We start from the raw sequence: 12,615 nt of genomic DNA, 5'->3' as shown, positions 1-12,615 counted from the left end.
TAAAAACATAGAAATAGTTTGTCATTTTTATCCTATACTTTCTTGGTCAGTATCTTTGTGTTCTTTTGCTGTTGTAGGCTACAAGGACCTTTGAAATAACTGAATTTGGGAAAGTGATATGGGAATGTAATTCAGGCACAATCTGCTTGGAACTACTTTAGCTGTGCGTTTACTAGAAAATAACTACACACCTTAACGTTCGTCAACCAATCAGATAAAAGCATTCAACAGCCCTGTAGTATAATCTATTTTTATTTGTGTGTTTCTGAAGGATTTTTTTTTATATTGAATTTTGGTAAAACTATTGTTTTTTGCATCTATATTGTGTATATTGAGAGCAATTTGAACCTGCTCATGAGTCTGTTTATCTTTGTTTATCTCTCCATCTCTGGGCTCTGCAGATGCTGATGAATGTGCAGACGAGTCGAACTGTATAGATGGCAAATGTATGAACACATATGGGTCATATCAGTGTTTCTGCACTCCTCCCCTGGTTCTTGCATCCGACAACACACGCTGCATTTCACCCGCCGTTGCAGGTAAAGTCTTACATCAACACTTATGTACCTAAAATTCATACACTTAACCACCAAATTCCTATTCTCTAAAGCCGTGCACTTCAAAAAAAATAAAATAAATAAAAAACACCACAAAACTCACACCCTAAGTGTCACCAAATCCTGGAGGCCTCCATCACTGCACATTTTGGATTTCTTCCTTATCATCTCATTATCTTATTAGTAGTTCTCCATGACCTGAATTGAGTGTCTCAGATTAGTGAGCCACCTAAAATATGCTTTGTTGGGGTTCCTCAAGGAGCTGGATTGAGAAACAATGCTCTAAATCCTTTAATCCAAAACCTAGATTCTCTAAAACTTGTATTCCGAGATCATTATTTGATTATATCTAACTTCTATTGCTTGTCTTGATCACAAAACAATTCTAAACAGTGCCATACTGCCATCTAGAGGGTGGTCAGAAAAAGCAGTGCCATTTCTTGTAGACTTCAGAAATCAAGTAGTATGAGGCATAAGAAAGAAGCTTTGGTTCATGAGCGCTACAGTTTCTACCATTGCCTGACTTAATTCTACACTCCGTAAAAATACGGCCCATATGGAATTTTCCATATTGATTTTCACATTTTGAATTATGCATTGCATTCTGTTTTAGAGTTATAGGTTTTTCTATGGATTTTTTTTTTATAGTTTACATAACAAGCATATTTGCAGTACTGTCATTTTCTTGATACTTATTCATCACCACTTAAAATGCTCATTTACTCAAAGAGATCAGATAAAGTGTGTTTGTTTTTACAGGACAAAGAGAAGATGATGTGTACGAAGGTATTTGTTGGGAGACCGTGACAGAAAGGCTGACCTGCATAAAGCCCTTAGCCATCAGACAGACCACATTCACAGAGTGCTGCTGTTTATACGGAGAGGCCTGGGGCATGGATTGTGCTCTCTGCCCCCAGAAAAATACAGGTATAAATACACAACTACACATCAAAACACAAAGAACAATCTGGAACAGCATACAATATCAGCTTTGAAGCAAACCACCTTTCCATATGAAAAGTTAGTTTGTTTGGTATTGAAAATAATTAGCTATTAGGGATGCAGTTTTATCTCAAAAGGTATCTGTTTAATACCTCAAGACGTGTTCTTTCTTAAAATTATTGCAGACCTACCACACAGATCTGACTGCCCTGTAATTATATTCTTGCAAAATTGTGAGACATAAAGAACCTTCAAACACAAAGAAAAATAGATCAAAACTCAATCTTCAGATCAAACTTTTTTTTTTTTTTTACTCACATCCAGCTGCCTATGCCACTATGTGTAATATCCGTCAGTTTGGTGATTCCCGTCGGCCATATGGTCAGGATGCTCTGGTTGCTGGCCCAGTTCATGAGTACGAGGTCAGCCCTGAATATGACTTTCGACCGCCGAATCCTGACAGCACGCTGCCCTTCTATGACGATTACGAAGCACCAAGAAGTGAGTAAAATTATACACTTTAAATGAATAGATCACCCTAAATTATAAATTGTCACATTATTTACTCAAAACCCCTCTCTCTCTCTCACAGATCCATATGATGCATTTGAAGGACTGCGAGCTGAGGAATGCGGTGTGCTGAACGGATGTGAGAACGGACGGTGTGTGCGGGTGCAGGAGGGATACACCTGCGACTGCTTCGATGGATACACACTCGACATGTCCCGCATGGCCTGCGTGGGTGAGTGAGAGCAGTCACACATGAGGGGATCAGGCTGGGTTTTCAGGATGTGGGTGGGATTAGCTCAGTTTTACATTTCAGATTGTTTCAACCCTAAAGAATTTATTTGAAGAATATTTTTGTAAAAATCTATACATTTATTAATAACGAGGTGCTGTTGGGTGCAAATTTTCCTGTATAAGTGTCTGAGCTACAGGATAAATAAAATAAAAATATTTTAAAAATTGAAAAAATAAAACGGATAAAAATGATAAATAAATAAATAATCAGTGTGTAGAGTGTGGCTGGATTTAATTTGTGGTGGCATAAAAGCACAAAAGGTTGGAGGTGATTCAAAACCTCATCTGTCAGGTAATTTCAAAATTTTCATTACCAGTGAATGAGTTTGTTTTTCCCACCTTGTCACAGAAAAGTGACGTTATCATGGCTTATCTCCTGAAATGACGCATGACTGAGCAGATGATATATTCCCAGGCACAAAGTTAATGTGAGGGGTGGGAACCGACATTGCAACACTGTTACAGAATCTACAGCAAGAAACAGACAGTGAGACTAAAGAAGTCTGATTTCCGAATGAATGATTCTTATGAATTGGTTCTTTTTAGTGAATCAAAAACATACTGAACAACCAGAGTAGTCCGATTCCTAAAGGAATGAGTCAGTTATTTTTAGTCAAACAAAATATACTGTGCAACCGAAGTAGTAGTATGATTCCCAAAAAAATGAGTTGGTTATTTTTAGTGAATCAGAAGCGTACCTAGCAACCAATGTATCCAATTCTCGAACAAATTATTCTTATGAATTGATCATTTACAGTAAATCAAAAATATACTGCACAACCAGAGCAGTCTTATTCCTGAATGAATGACTCTTATGAATCTGTTTTTTTAGTCAGTCAAAAAACATACAGTGCAACCAGTGTAGTCCATTTCCCGAATAAATTATTCTTATAAATTGGTTCTGTTTAGTGAATCAAAAATATATCTGAAGCATTCCTAGAAACCAGTATAGTCCAATTCGCCAAATGAATAACTCTTATGAGTCGGTTATTTTTAGTGAATCAAAAACATACCGCACAACCAGAGTAGATTCCCAAACCAAGGAGTCAGTTATTTTTAGTGAATCTGAAGCATTCCTAGAAACCAATAGTCCAATTCCCCAAATGAATAACTCTCATGAGTCGGTTATTTTTAGGTAATCAAAATCATACCACGAAAACAGAGTAGTCTTATTCCTGAATAAATGACTCTCATGAATCAGTCCATTTTAGTCAATCAAAAACATAGGCCCTGTCCTAAATGGCACCCTAAACACTCACGGCCTTCCTACGAGTCCGCACTTTCGTGACGTAACGTCGCTTTGACTGTCGGGAAGAAGTCTGCCGCGGAGTTCGCACCAGTGCGGGCTCAGCAAAAGTGCGCATCGAGGGCGCATATCGGCCGCAAATGGGGCGCTCGCGAGCACCCTTCTGAAGCGTAAAATTGACAAATGGCACACCCTACGGTCTCGTGGACTTAACGGAGGCCCTGTCCCAACTGGCACCCTAAACACTCACGGTCTTCCTCTGAGTCTGCGCTTTCACGACGCAATGCCGCTTTGACTGCTGGGTAGAAGTCCTCTGCGTAGCTCACAGTCTTGTGGGCTGAGCAGAAGTGCGCATCGAGGGCGCATAGCAGCCGCAAAGGGGGCGCTCACGAGCCCCTTCTTTAAGCTTAAATGACGAATGGGACACCCTACGGTCTTGTGGACTCAACGGACACGCGCACGCGGCGGCCATTGTAAGTCCACAAGACCGAAAGTGCACATGAAGTGAATCAAAAACATACAACGCAACTAGTGAATGCAAATTCTCAAATTAATGACTCTTATAAGTTATTTTAGTGACCAAAAAATATGACAATGTTGATGTTGATTTGACAATATGTAGTTAAAGATACACATTATGTGTTTTGTCAGTAGTATTGTTTAAAAATTAATGAAATGTCTGTTTGGTATCGCTGTTTAATTCCAATTATTGAATTGCATTTATGTCATCCTAAAAAGTCTCTTAAGTCAGGAATTAAAAAGAATGCACAATTTGCTTTGGCAACGAAATTATATTTCCTTTCTCCACATGTATTTTACCCTAAAACTAAAAGAATGATTAATTGTTAAGGATAATAGTTGAGTCCCAAACTATCCACTCTGACACGGTTTGTGTTTTGTGTTCCAGATATCAACGAATGCTCAGAGCTGAATACAAAGATGTCTCTTTGCAAGAACGGCAAGTGCATCAACACGCAAGGCTCATATAAGTGCGTGTGTCTGCCAGGATTTGTCCACTCCGCCCAGCACAACTACTGCGTGCCTCACAGACAGAATGCAACCAGCACGAGCACGGAGTGAACAGCAGGGGGCGCAAGATATACTAAAAACACTCTTATTTAATCAAAGCCCATATACTCTGCACTGTATAAAACAAACACCCAAAAACAAACCTAGAAAAAAATTCTACTTGAGATGAAGAGTTTAATGTGCTATCTAATGGTGTCTATGAGAGAACTGTATAAAATATTTGTTTTATTGGTCTATGTAAGTTTATTATTTTTACTGTATTAGGAAGTAGAAAGACTGTTTGAACATAGCAGAGGTGATATTTCAGCAAACTGACAAACCCTATGACCTTAAGCTGGGGGACTGCTTTATTTTACCCAGTCAAAGACACCGAGCGTGTGGATATTTTACTAGTGCAAAAGCCAGACTCTCTCGTTCCACTTTTATTTTATTTCCATTTCTTCTTTTATTTTATTCATTGTCCTTTCTCTTCTTTCATTCTGTTTCTAAATCGTTTATCGGCTGATTTATCTTTATATCGCTCTGTTTTCTTTTCTGTTTACTTTCACATTTTAGTGAGGCAGACCACACCAAACTAACATAGCTGCATATATTCATAAGAAACACACAGCGCAAAATTATTTCAGTGTCAAGTCTTTAAAATAAGCTTTTTATACAAGCTGCTTTGTATTAATGACAGACGCCAGCTAATTCTCTGTCTGGGACATTAGTCCACTGCAGATGTCTGCCCTGTGGAGCAGGCATGACCTTTAACCTCACCTTTCTTCTAGAAATTATTATTATTTGTTTCTTTAAAAAGAAAATAATAAAATGAAGTGCCTTTATGTTTGTTTGTTTTTTACATAAATCTTTTACTGCATTTGATAGAGTGGGCGAAATGTCTTGCCAGGTTGCAAAGCTGCTATTAAACAGCCGTGGTTTATTGTTTTGTTTTTTTTTCACTCTCTTTCTGTTTTTTTTTTTTTTTTTTTTGTACATTTAAACTGAAGAGTTGATAAAAAACTATGTATTTGTAATTTGTACATGAATAAATACCTTCTGAATATCCATATAATGTATTAAAACTCTTGAAATAAATCAGAGATGGTGATGTTTATACATATTTAGCTATTCTGTGTTCTCTACATTTTGTATATCAGTGCTTCTCAACTGGGTCGTGACCAAATATGGGTTGTCGGGTCACAGACGGAAAAGAAAAAACAATGTTTAAAACAATCGTTAGGGTCTGACACACCGCAGAATAACATTACATCATCACCTTAAATAATGGTGTAGTTCAAAACAACAAATACGGTAGATTTATATAGAATTGTTCTGCTCTGCCAGATGGTTCAATAGAAAGTATGTCCTTTGTCTTACCTATTTATCTTGTGTGAGAAGTCAGGTGACTTATGAGTCACTTCAGTTGTTTTTCAAAGAAAATACAATGGCACAAACTTGACTAATGGCTTTGATATCAAATGGATGTTAGGAATATTGGATACTGATTGGCCACTGGCCCCATTCAGAGGTCTGCTGATGTTTCCGAATATTCCCTGTCGTCAATGGCAACACAGTATAGAAGCTGCATGAGTGTGGATAAATTGAGAATCACAATTTTTTTTTTTTTTTTTTTTAAATAGAGATCATGATACTCCCATGATTCTGAACAGACAACCAAACAAAATAACGTCATTTACTAGAGGTCCTGACAAAATGTTAATTTCTGCAGTCTATATAAAATGTTTAAGTAATTTGTATTATTAAAAAAAATAAGTTTGAATGAATGATTCAATGACTCTTAACTACTTCATTACTGGACGAAACAGCATTTCTAAACAAATCTCTTGAATGAATGTTTCAATGACAAATACATTTTTAACAGACACTTGTCGACACCCAGTCGCATAACAATGTAATAGATACAATCGTTATTTGAAGTTAAAGGGATAGTTCACCCAAAAATGAAAATTTGATGTTTATCTGCTTACCCCCTGGACATCCAAGATGTAGGTGAGTCTTCAGTAGAACACAAATGATGATTTTTAACTCCAACCGTTGTGGTCTGTCAGTCGTATAATGCTTGTCAATGGGAACTCCATCTATAAGAGTCAAAAAAACATGCACAGACAAATCCAAATTAAACCCTGCGGCTCGTGACGACACATTGATGTCCTAAGACACGAAACGATCGGTTTGTGCGAGAAACCAAACAGTATTTATATAATTTTTCACCTCTAAAACACCACTATGTCCAACTGCCTTGCGCATCCGGTTGGTGAGGTCTGAAAACGCGTTCTGATGACGGAAGTGATATCTCGCGCTTATACTTCAATGAGTGCGAGACATTACTTCCGTTGTCAGAGCGTGTTCAGACAATTGTCTTTCTAAATGATGTTTATTGTGCCACGCAGGTACCAGTCCGTCAACTTTTTTTCTTCCAAATTAAGCCGATTGAAAAACATGGGGTGATGCTGATTATTCCGGCCCCACCCACACTTTTAGATGCCCACCCATCATCCAATTTCTGCATCCGCCACTGTTCGTACAGAAATAACGATAATGTGTGTGGTTGCAATTTGAAAAAACTTTGTTTTCGGGATAAACCAAACCTTGTTTGAAACAGTTTCATATCTAGATAGCTGAACTGCTTTCTCTGGGTCAGCAGCAGCGCAAATGCAGATTTGAATGTTCCAGAGTGGTTTTGTCAAAGGTTTAATAGACAGAGGCGAATCGTTGTCATTTAGGAATTTGGAATTCGTATGTGTATTCCAAGTATGTGATTTCTGCGCGATTAGGAACTGGAAAAATAATTAATACTTCGTAGAATACACCCCCCATCTGGCATTGGTCAAATAAACATATAACCACGCCCTCAATCCACGCCATTGGTCTGTGTCAAGGCAGGTCGCTCAAAATCTATAGTTTTCGTTTCGAGAAAGTTAACTTATGAATGGCTTACTTCCAGTTGTCACTGTATATTAATCTCGATAGGATAAAGTATTTTACCACCAAAAACGTTAACTTATATACTTGGGCTTTATATTACTGTGATATTGTGATGTTGGTCTTGTTGCTAGGCTTATAGTTTTTTACATTGTAATGGATCATAAAATAAGTATTATGTCCACATATTTATTTTATTTGGTGAGTTGTTGTGATAATTAATATAGTCAACATGGTGATTATGACCCTGCTATAAATAAACCAACATTTATTCATTTTGTACATAGTAATGCCTTGGTATTATTTGATAAATACGATGGTACAATTACCAATACCAGTGCACCTATAGTATGTATGAAATTGATCAAACTACCATGCTGTTATATTACAATGCCATCACTGTATAGTTGGCTACTTTTTTTTAAACTGGTGATTATTATTAGCCAAGATAAGCTGAAGGACAATCCAGCAAGGATGCCTTTGCTTTCTGCTGCTTGTTATTGTTAATACACTAGAACTATGTGTGTGTGTGTGTGTGTGTGTGTGTGAGAGAGAGAGAGAGAGAGAAAGAGAAGTGGAGCAGGAAGAAAGGTATAGAATGATTGTTTGATGGAGCGAAAAGAGACAGAGCGAAGGGAAGTGAGGGGTGGGACTAAGTGAAAGAGGAGTGGAAGTGAAGGGGAGGGGAGGGCCAGAGAAAGCGAAGGGAGGAGAGAGGCAGCATGCATCTGTGTGGGGTCAGTATCACATGCTTGGCTCTTGCACACCACACTGTTGTTGATTGTGTGCGCTTTGATCTCACTGAACAGTGCATCTGACATGCAGTGTGCTCCTTCTGTCTTTCTTTCTTCTTAAGAGAGGCATGGACTTGTAGAGACCTACGCTGCATGATTCACACCTATGCTGAGTCAAAAGAGCTCCAGTGATTTCCACTGGCAGGTAAGATCTCTTTCTTTTTCATCACATTACAGACTGTCATTTGTATTTAAAGCTAGTTCAGTAGTTATACACAAACTAAAGATAAACTTTGATATGTTGGTTTCATTGTGCAGTTTAGACATTGAAATGTGTGTGGTCTGTAGTCAGATGGTGTTATTGTGATCATCTGAAGAGTTACAGAAGGACACTTTACACTCTCAGCGCAAACATGTTGCAGTCGGAGAGTTTTGACAGAGGAATTCCAAGGTCGCAAACTTTTCTTGTGGTGTATCATGTTGTGTTGTCTCTTGTGCAGTGTGGTGTTGCAGTGTGTTTGTGTGATAATAGGATACAAGCCAGTGAGCGAAACATTGATATTCATTGGTCAGTCCTGATGGTCAGTGTAGTAAGATAGTAAGTCAGTCTGATCATCATGTTTTGCAGAGTACACAGGTGTGATTTTGTGCATGCATTTATTAAAAAATGTTATGTGTATGTTCTTTTGTTTTATTTTTGAGGATGAGGTTATATTTTTCTATAATCTAAAATTATATATATATAAAATTGTCTATTAATTTTATACTTTTTTTTCTAAAAATGATTTCTTTTTTTCTTAAAACACATTTATTTGAATTTATGGATGTGTATTAACATATACACACAATTTTCTGCATAGCACTAGGATAACCTGAACTTAAAATTATTGTAGTTAAGTCATTTTTTGTCATTGTACATTATGTATGTGTCTGTGTCTGTGAGAGAGAGAATTAACGTAATGCTGACTTTAGTCAGTTCACAACTTCACATTGCAGTCTGCTTAGGTGTTGTATTGCCAATGTTGTAGTAGTTTCAACTTTTGTTTACAAGTCACAGGGATGATCGTGGCCCAAGGACATCTACGTTCCCTCCGAATCTCACTCGCATACATAGACACACATTGACTCTTTCTTTCAAACACATGCACACATGCTTTCTCTCTTTCGGTTGATCTCAGTAGCTCATTCTCACTGGTTTTATTAACCATGTCCGTGTTTCACGCTAATGCATTAATGGAAAAATCACAGTCATCGTTTCATCAAGTTTTCCATGAAGCAAACTGCTGAGAATAGGTCATGTATATCCCTGCATTAACCTGTGGTTTTTAACCTGTTGCTTCACAGCAATATCTCCAGAGTTAAATAAACTCTGTTCAGAGTACTAAATAGTGTTAAAATAACACTGAAGCAGAGTTAAAGTTAATGAGATAATTAAGCAATTAATTAAGTAATGATTGCGCATTAGTGATGAACACCTGCTGTTAACAAGCAGATTCGCTAAAGAAAAGAGAAACACAAGAATTACAACTGACTTCAGTCACAGCCTTTTTAATTGCTTAATTATCTCATTAACTTTAACTCTGCTTCAGTGTTACTTTAACACTATTACTCTGAGCAGAGTTGATTTAACTCTGGGGATTTTACTGTGTTGTAAGGGCCCAATTCAGAATTGGCTACAGGTCTAATGTCTCTGTAAATAGCTCTTATATGTTTTCCTGTGCAGAAATTAGCCACACATGCATATGTAAATATCTAAATGTGAATTACAGGATTTTGAATTATGTTGTATAAGCTTCCTTATTTTAATAAATGACTATACAGTATTTGACAAATAAGCAAAGCTTGTTTGGGGACAAAATAAGCCGAAGTCAACTAAATCCGACAAAACCTCTCTTTGGTGACATCCAGAGACTCAAAGGTCTAAGTGATAAATTAAATCATATTTTTTATGTCATTAAATACAGTAAATAATTATAATATAAAAGTTATTATAATTATTTTATATAAAACAATAGAAATCTCATGTTTGTCAGTATTTAGATGCCTTGGTAATGAAGGTGTAGATAAAATCCCTCCTCTGTCCTTTAAAGGAATCTTGTTATTTTTTTTTCATCCCTTTGCTCAGTGTGCTGATAATCTGTGGGTTGGTTCAGCCAGTAGTAATATTTAAACTCTGTTAACACACAAGCACTGAACACACACACTCATTGACAGAACTGTTGTTTCTGCAGTATCTGACAGCAAGTGCAGGCAGGTGTCTGCAACATGGATGGTCCTTGCTCATTGTCTCTCTCCACTACCTCACTGTCCCTCATATGCTGTCTCATTTTTTTTTTCACAGTGCCTTTTTTTACCTGCCATTGAACTCTGTCTATCTCTATACCGTCGCACTTATCAGTGTTATTTGCAGTGTGATTGTGAGCCATAGCTCCTGTTTCCAGTAAAATGGCAGGCTATTTATAGAGCAAGAGTGTTGATGTGTGTTTGTGCCCTGCTGCGTATGTGCTCGCATGTCTGCGTTCTGTCCATATCAGAGTGATTCTGGACTAGCTTTGCAAAAGTATATTGACATTTAAAGTTTTTCTTTTGCTGATACAGCCAATATGTGTGTCTTTTTAGAGTGACCTGACAGTGGCTATTTTCTACTAAATGTAAAACCACATTGTAGTCCGTTTAGAGATTAATTTAATAAAAAACCCTTCTTTTATTGGTTTAAGTCAGTAGAAATTGCTGTTTGCAATGCATGTTACTGTTTAAATTTTACTTTATAATAGAACCAGACCATATGCTTGCTTGCTAAAACAGTGTTTTAATTGCTATTTGGCTATTGGTTAACATTATCCAATAGCCCACATGGCCTGCATTATATCAGCGGAAAAAGGAAAATAGTTTCTGTGAAGGGGCAGGTTATATTTTTGATTAAAGCGATTGAAAAGAAAACGTATCTATTTATCTGGAACAACATGCACCAGTGAATGTTCACAATACGAGGAAATATGGTCAATTTTGATTTCCTCAATATTCCACTCTATAGGCTTCCTCTTTCTAACTAGAAATGAGGTACCAAAATTCACACATTTTCTACAATTGAACCGGATGGCATTGAGTTACAGCTAAATGCACTTAACTCCCATCAGAAGTCTTTTCTGTCCCGCTGACCTCACATCAGAAACCGTTTGATCCCTTATCCTGGATCAGTCTTTCAGTAGCTCTGTTTCAGCTGTCCTCGATTCAGTCGAACGTTACCATCTATGTCATGTAGTACAAACATAATGCAGTGCTTTATTTATGCAAAGTGCACCTGTAACATTTCCTCATATTCAAACAGCATGCATGAATTCACTCAATCACACATTAGCTACTGCTTTCATGAGAGTCTCAAAATGTCACACGATCTAAACACGATCTACCTCATCGTAAAGAAACAAGTGAAGTTTTTATCTAAAGCCTTTACACTGTAATATTACCCAAGACTTTCATAGCATTTGAGAAAAGTTACATGGAAGTGTTTTGTAAGTGTGAAGCCTGGATAAATGTGTTAGTCATGATTACAGAACAAAACAGTCCGGCTGTGAGCAGTTCAGCATTTCACTTGGACGTTTCAAGGAATTTCTAAGAATGTTTCTTTGAAATCCAAGTAAATGTTTGGTAAATGGGATTCTTAGACAAGAGCGTCATGGTTTCATCAGAGATATGACCTGAAATCTTCCACTGCTTTTCATGTGACACAAACCTCAGCCACATACCAATCATTAAAAGAGGCTATAAACTTATATAATTCAGTCTTTTCAGGGTGATGGAATATCAGTACGTCATGATGAGATTTCAGTCGTTTTGTTCTTGTCTACTGACACAGCACACATCAGTAACAATAGCCCAATGCTAACGTTCACGTAGTTGTTTAAAACAAACACTGTGAGAGAAACTATGTTGGCGAAGCAGGATATGTGCTCATTGTTTGTGTTTAGCCGGTTCTTTTTTAGGCTTGAGGAGACGAAACAAGATGGTCTGCATCCCCTTTGAATGAACAGGAAGGAGGACAGAAAAACAGCTGCTAGTGTCAGACTCACACACACGATGCACATGCACGCTTAGAAAGAAAGAGAGAGAGGAAGGACAAGGGTCCTTCAGTGTAGCCATTGCCCACTTTGTCATTGATGACGTGAAATCAGTGTTGTGTTCTGCCAGAATATTGATATTAAGGCTGGAATTCAGTTACATAAAAAAAAAAGCTCACTAACAAAAAAGTACCAAGTTGGCCTTCTATTACTACCAAATTTTAAGTTGCTTTTTCATAGCATTAATAAAATACTTAAGTTCTCAGATATGTATCAACTTTGTCCCAGATGTTTCTCCTGAAGTTCCTTAGGTAAAATAAAAA

The 12,615-nt window shown here is 37.3% G+C and overlaps 2 protein-coding genes across 8 annotated transcripts in view; both read left to right on the top strand.

Moving 5' to 3' along the window:
- ltbp1 (latent transforming growth factor beta binding protein 1) overlaps positions 1-5,681 on the top strand; it is a 94,970-nt gene extending 89,289 nt beyond the window's left edge. For all 7 annotated transcript variants that reach the window (XM_051867250.1, XM_051867255.1, XM_051867252.1 and 4 more), the window contains 5 exons: positions 402-539; positions 1,317-1,484; positions 1,824-2,000; positions 2,092-2,241; positions 4,454-5,681. In XM_051867250.1, the coding sequence (XP_051723210.1) occupies positions 402-539; positions 1,317-1,484; positions 1,824-2,000; positions 2,092-2,241; positions 4,454-4,626 (806 nt within the window). In that variant the 3' untranslated portion in view covers positions 4,627-5,681. The remainder of the gene's footprint in view (positions 1-401; positions 540-1,316; positions 1,485-1,823; positions 2,001-2,091; positions 2,242-4,453) is intronic.
- Positions 5,682-8,159: 2,478 nt separating this feature from the next.
- The window catches only part of rasgrp3 (RAS guanyl releasing protein 3 (calcium and DAG-regulated)), a 45,204-nt gene continuing 40,748 nt past the window's right edge, over positions 8,160-12,615 (top strand). Inside the window, exons 1-2 of the mRNA XM_051867648.1 lie at positions 8,160-8,237; positions 8,357-8,439. The gene's annotated coding sequence lies outside the window, so the exon portion shown is untranslated. The remainder of the gene's footprint in view (positions 8,238-8,356; positions 8,440-12,615) is intronic.

Source organism: Ctenopharyngodon idella, chromosome 17 (assembly GCF_019924925.1).
Source record: "Ctenopharyngodon idella isolate HZGC_01 chromosome 17, HZGC01, whole genome shotgun sequence".
Taxonomy (NCBI): domain Eukaryota; kingdom Metazoa; phylum Chordata; class Actinopteri; order Cypriniformes; family Xenocyprididae; genus Ctenopharyngodon; species Ctenopharyngodon idella.
Note: the sequence above shows the minus strand (reverse complement) of the source record. Positions and strands in the feature narration are given on the sequence as shown.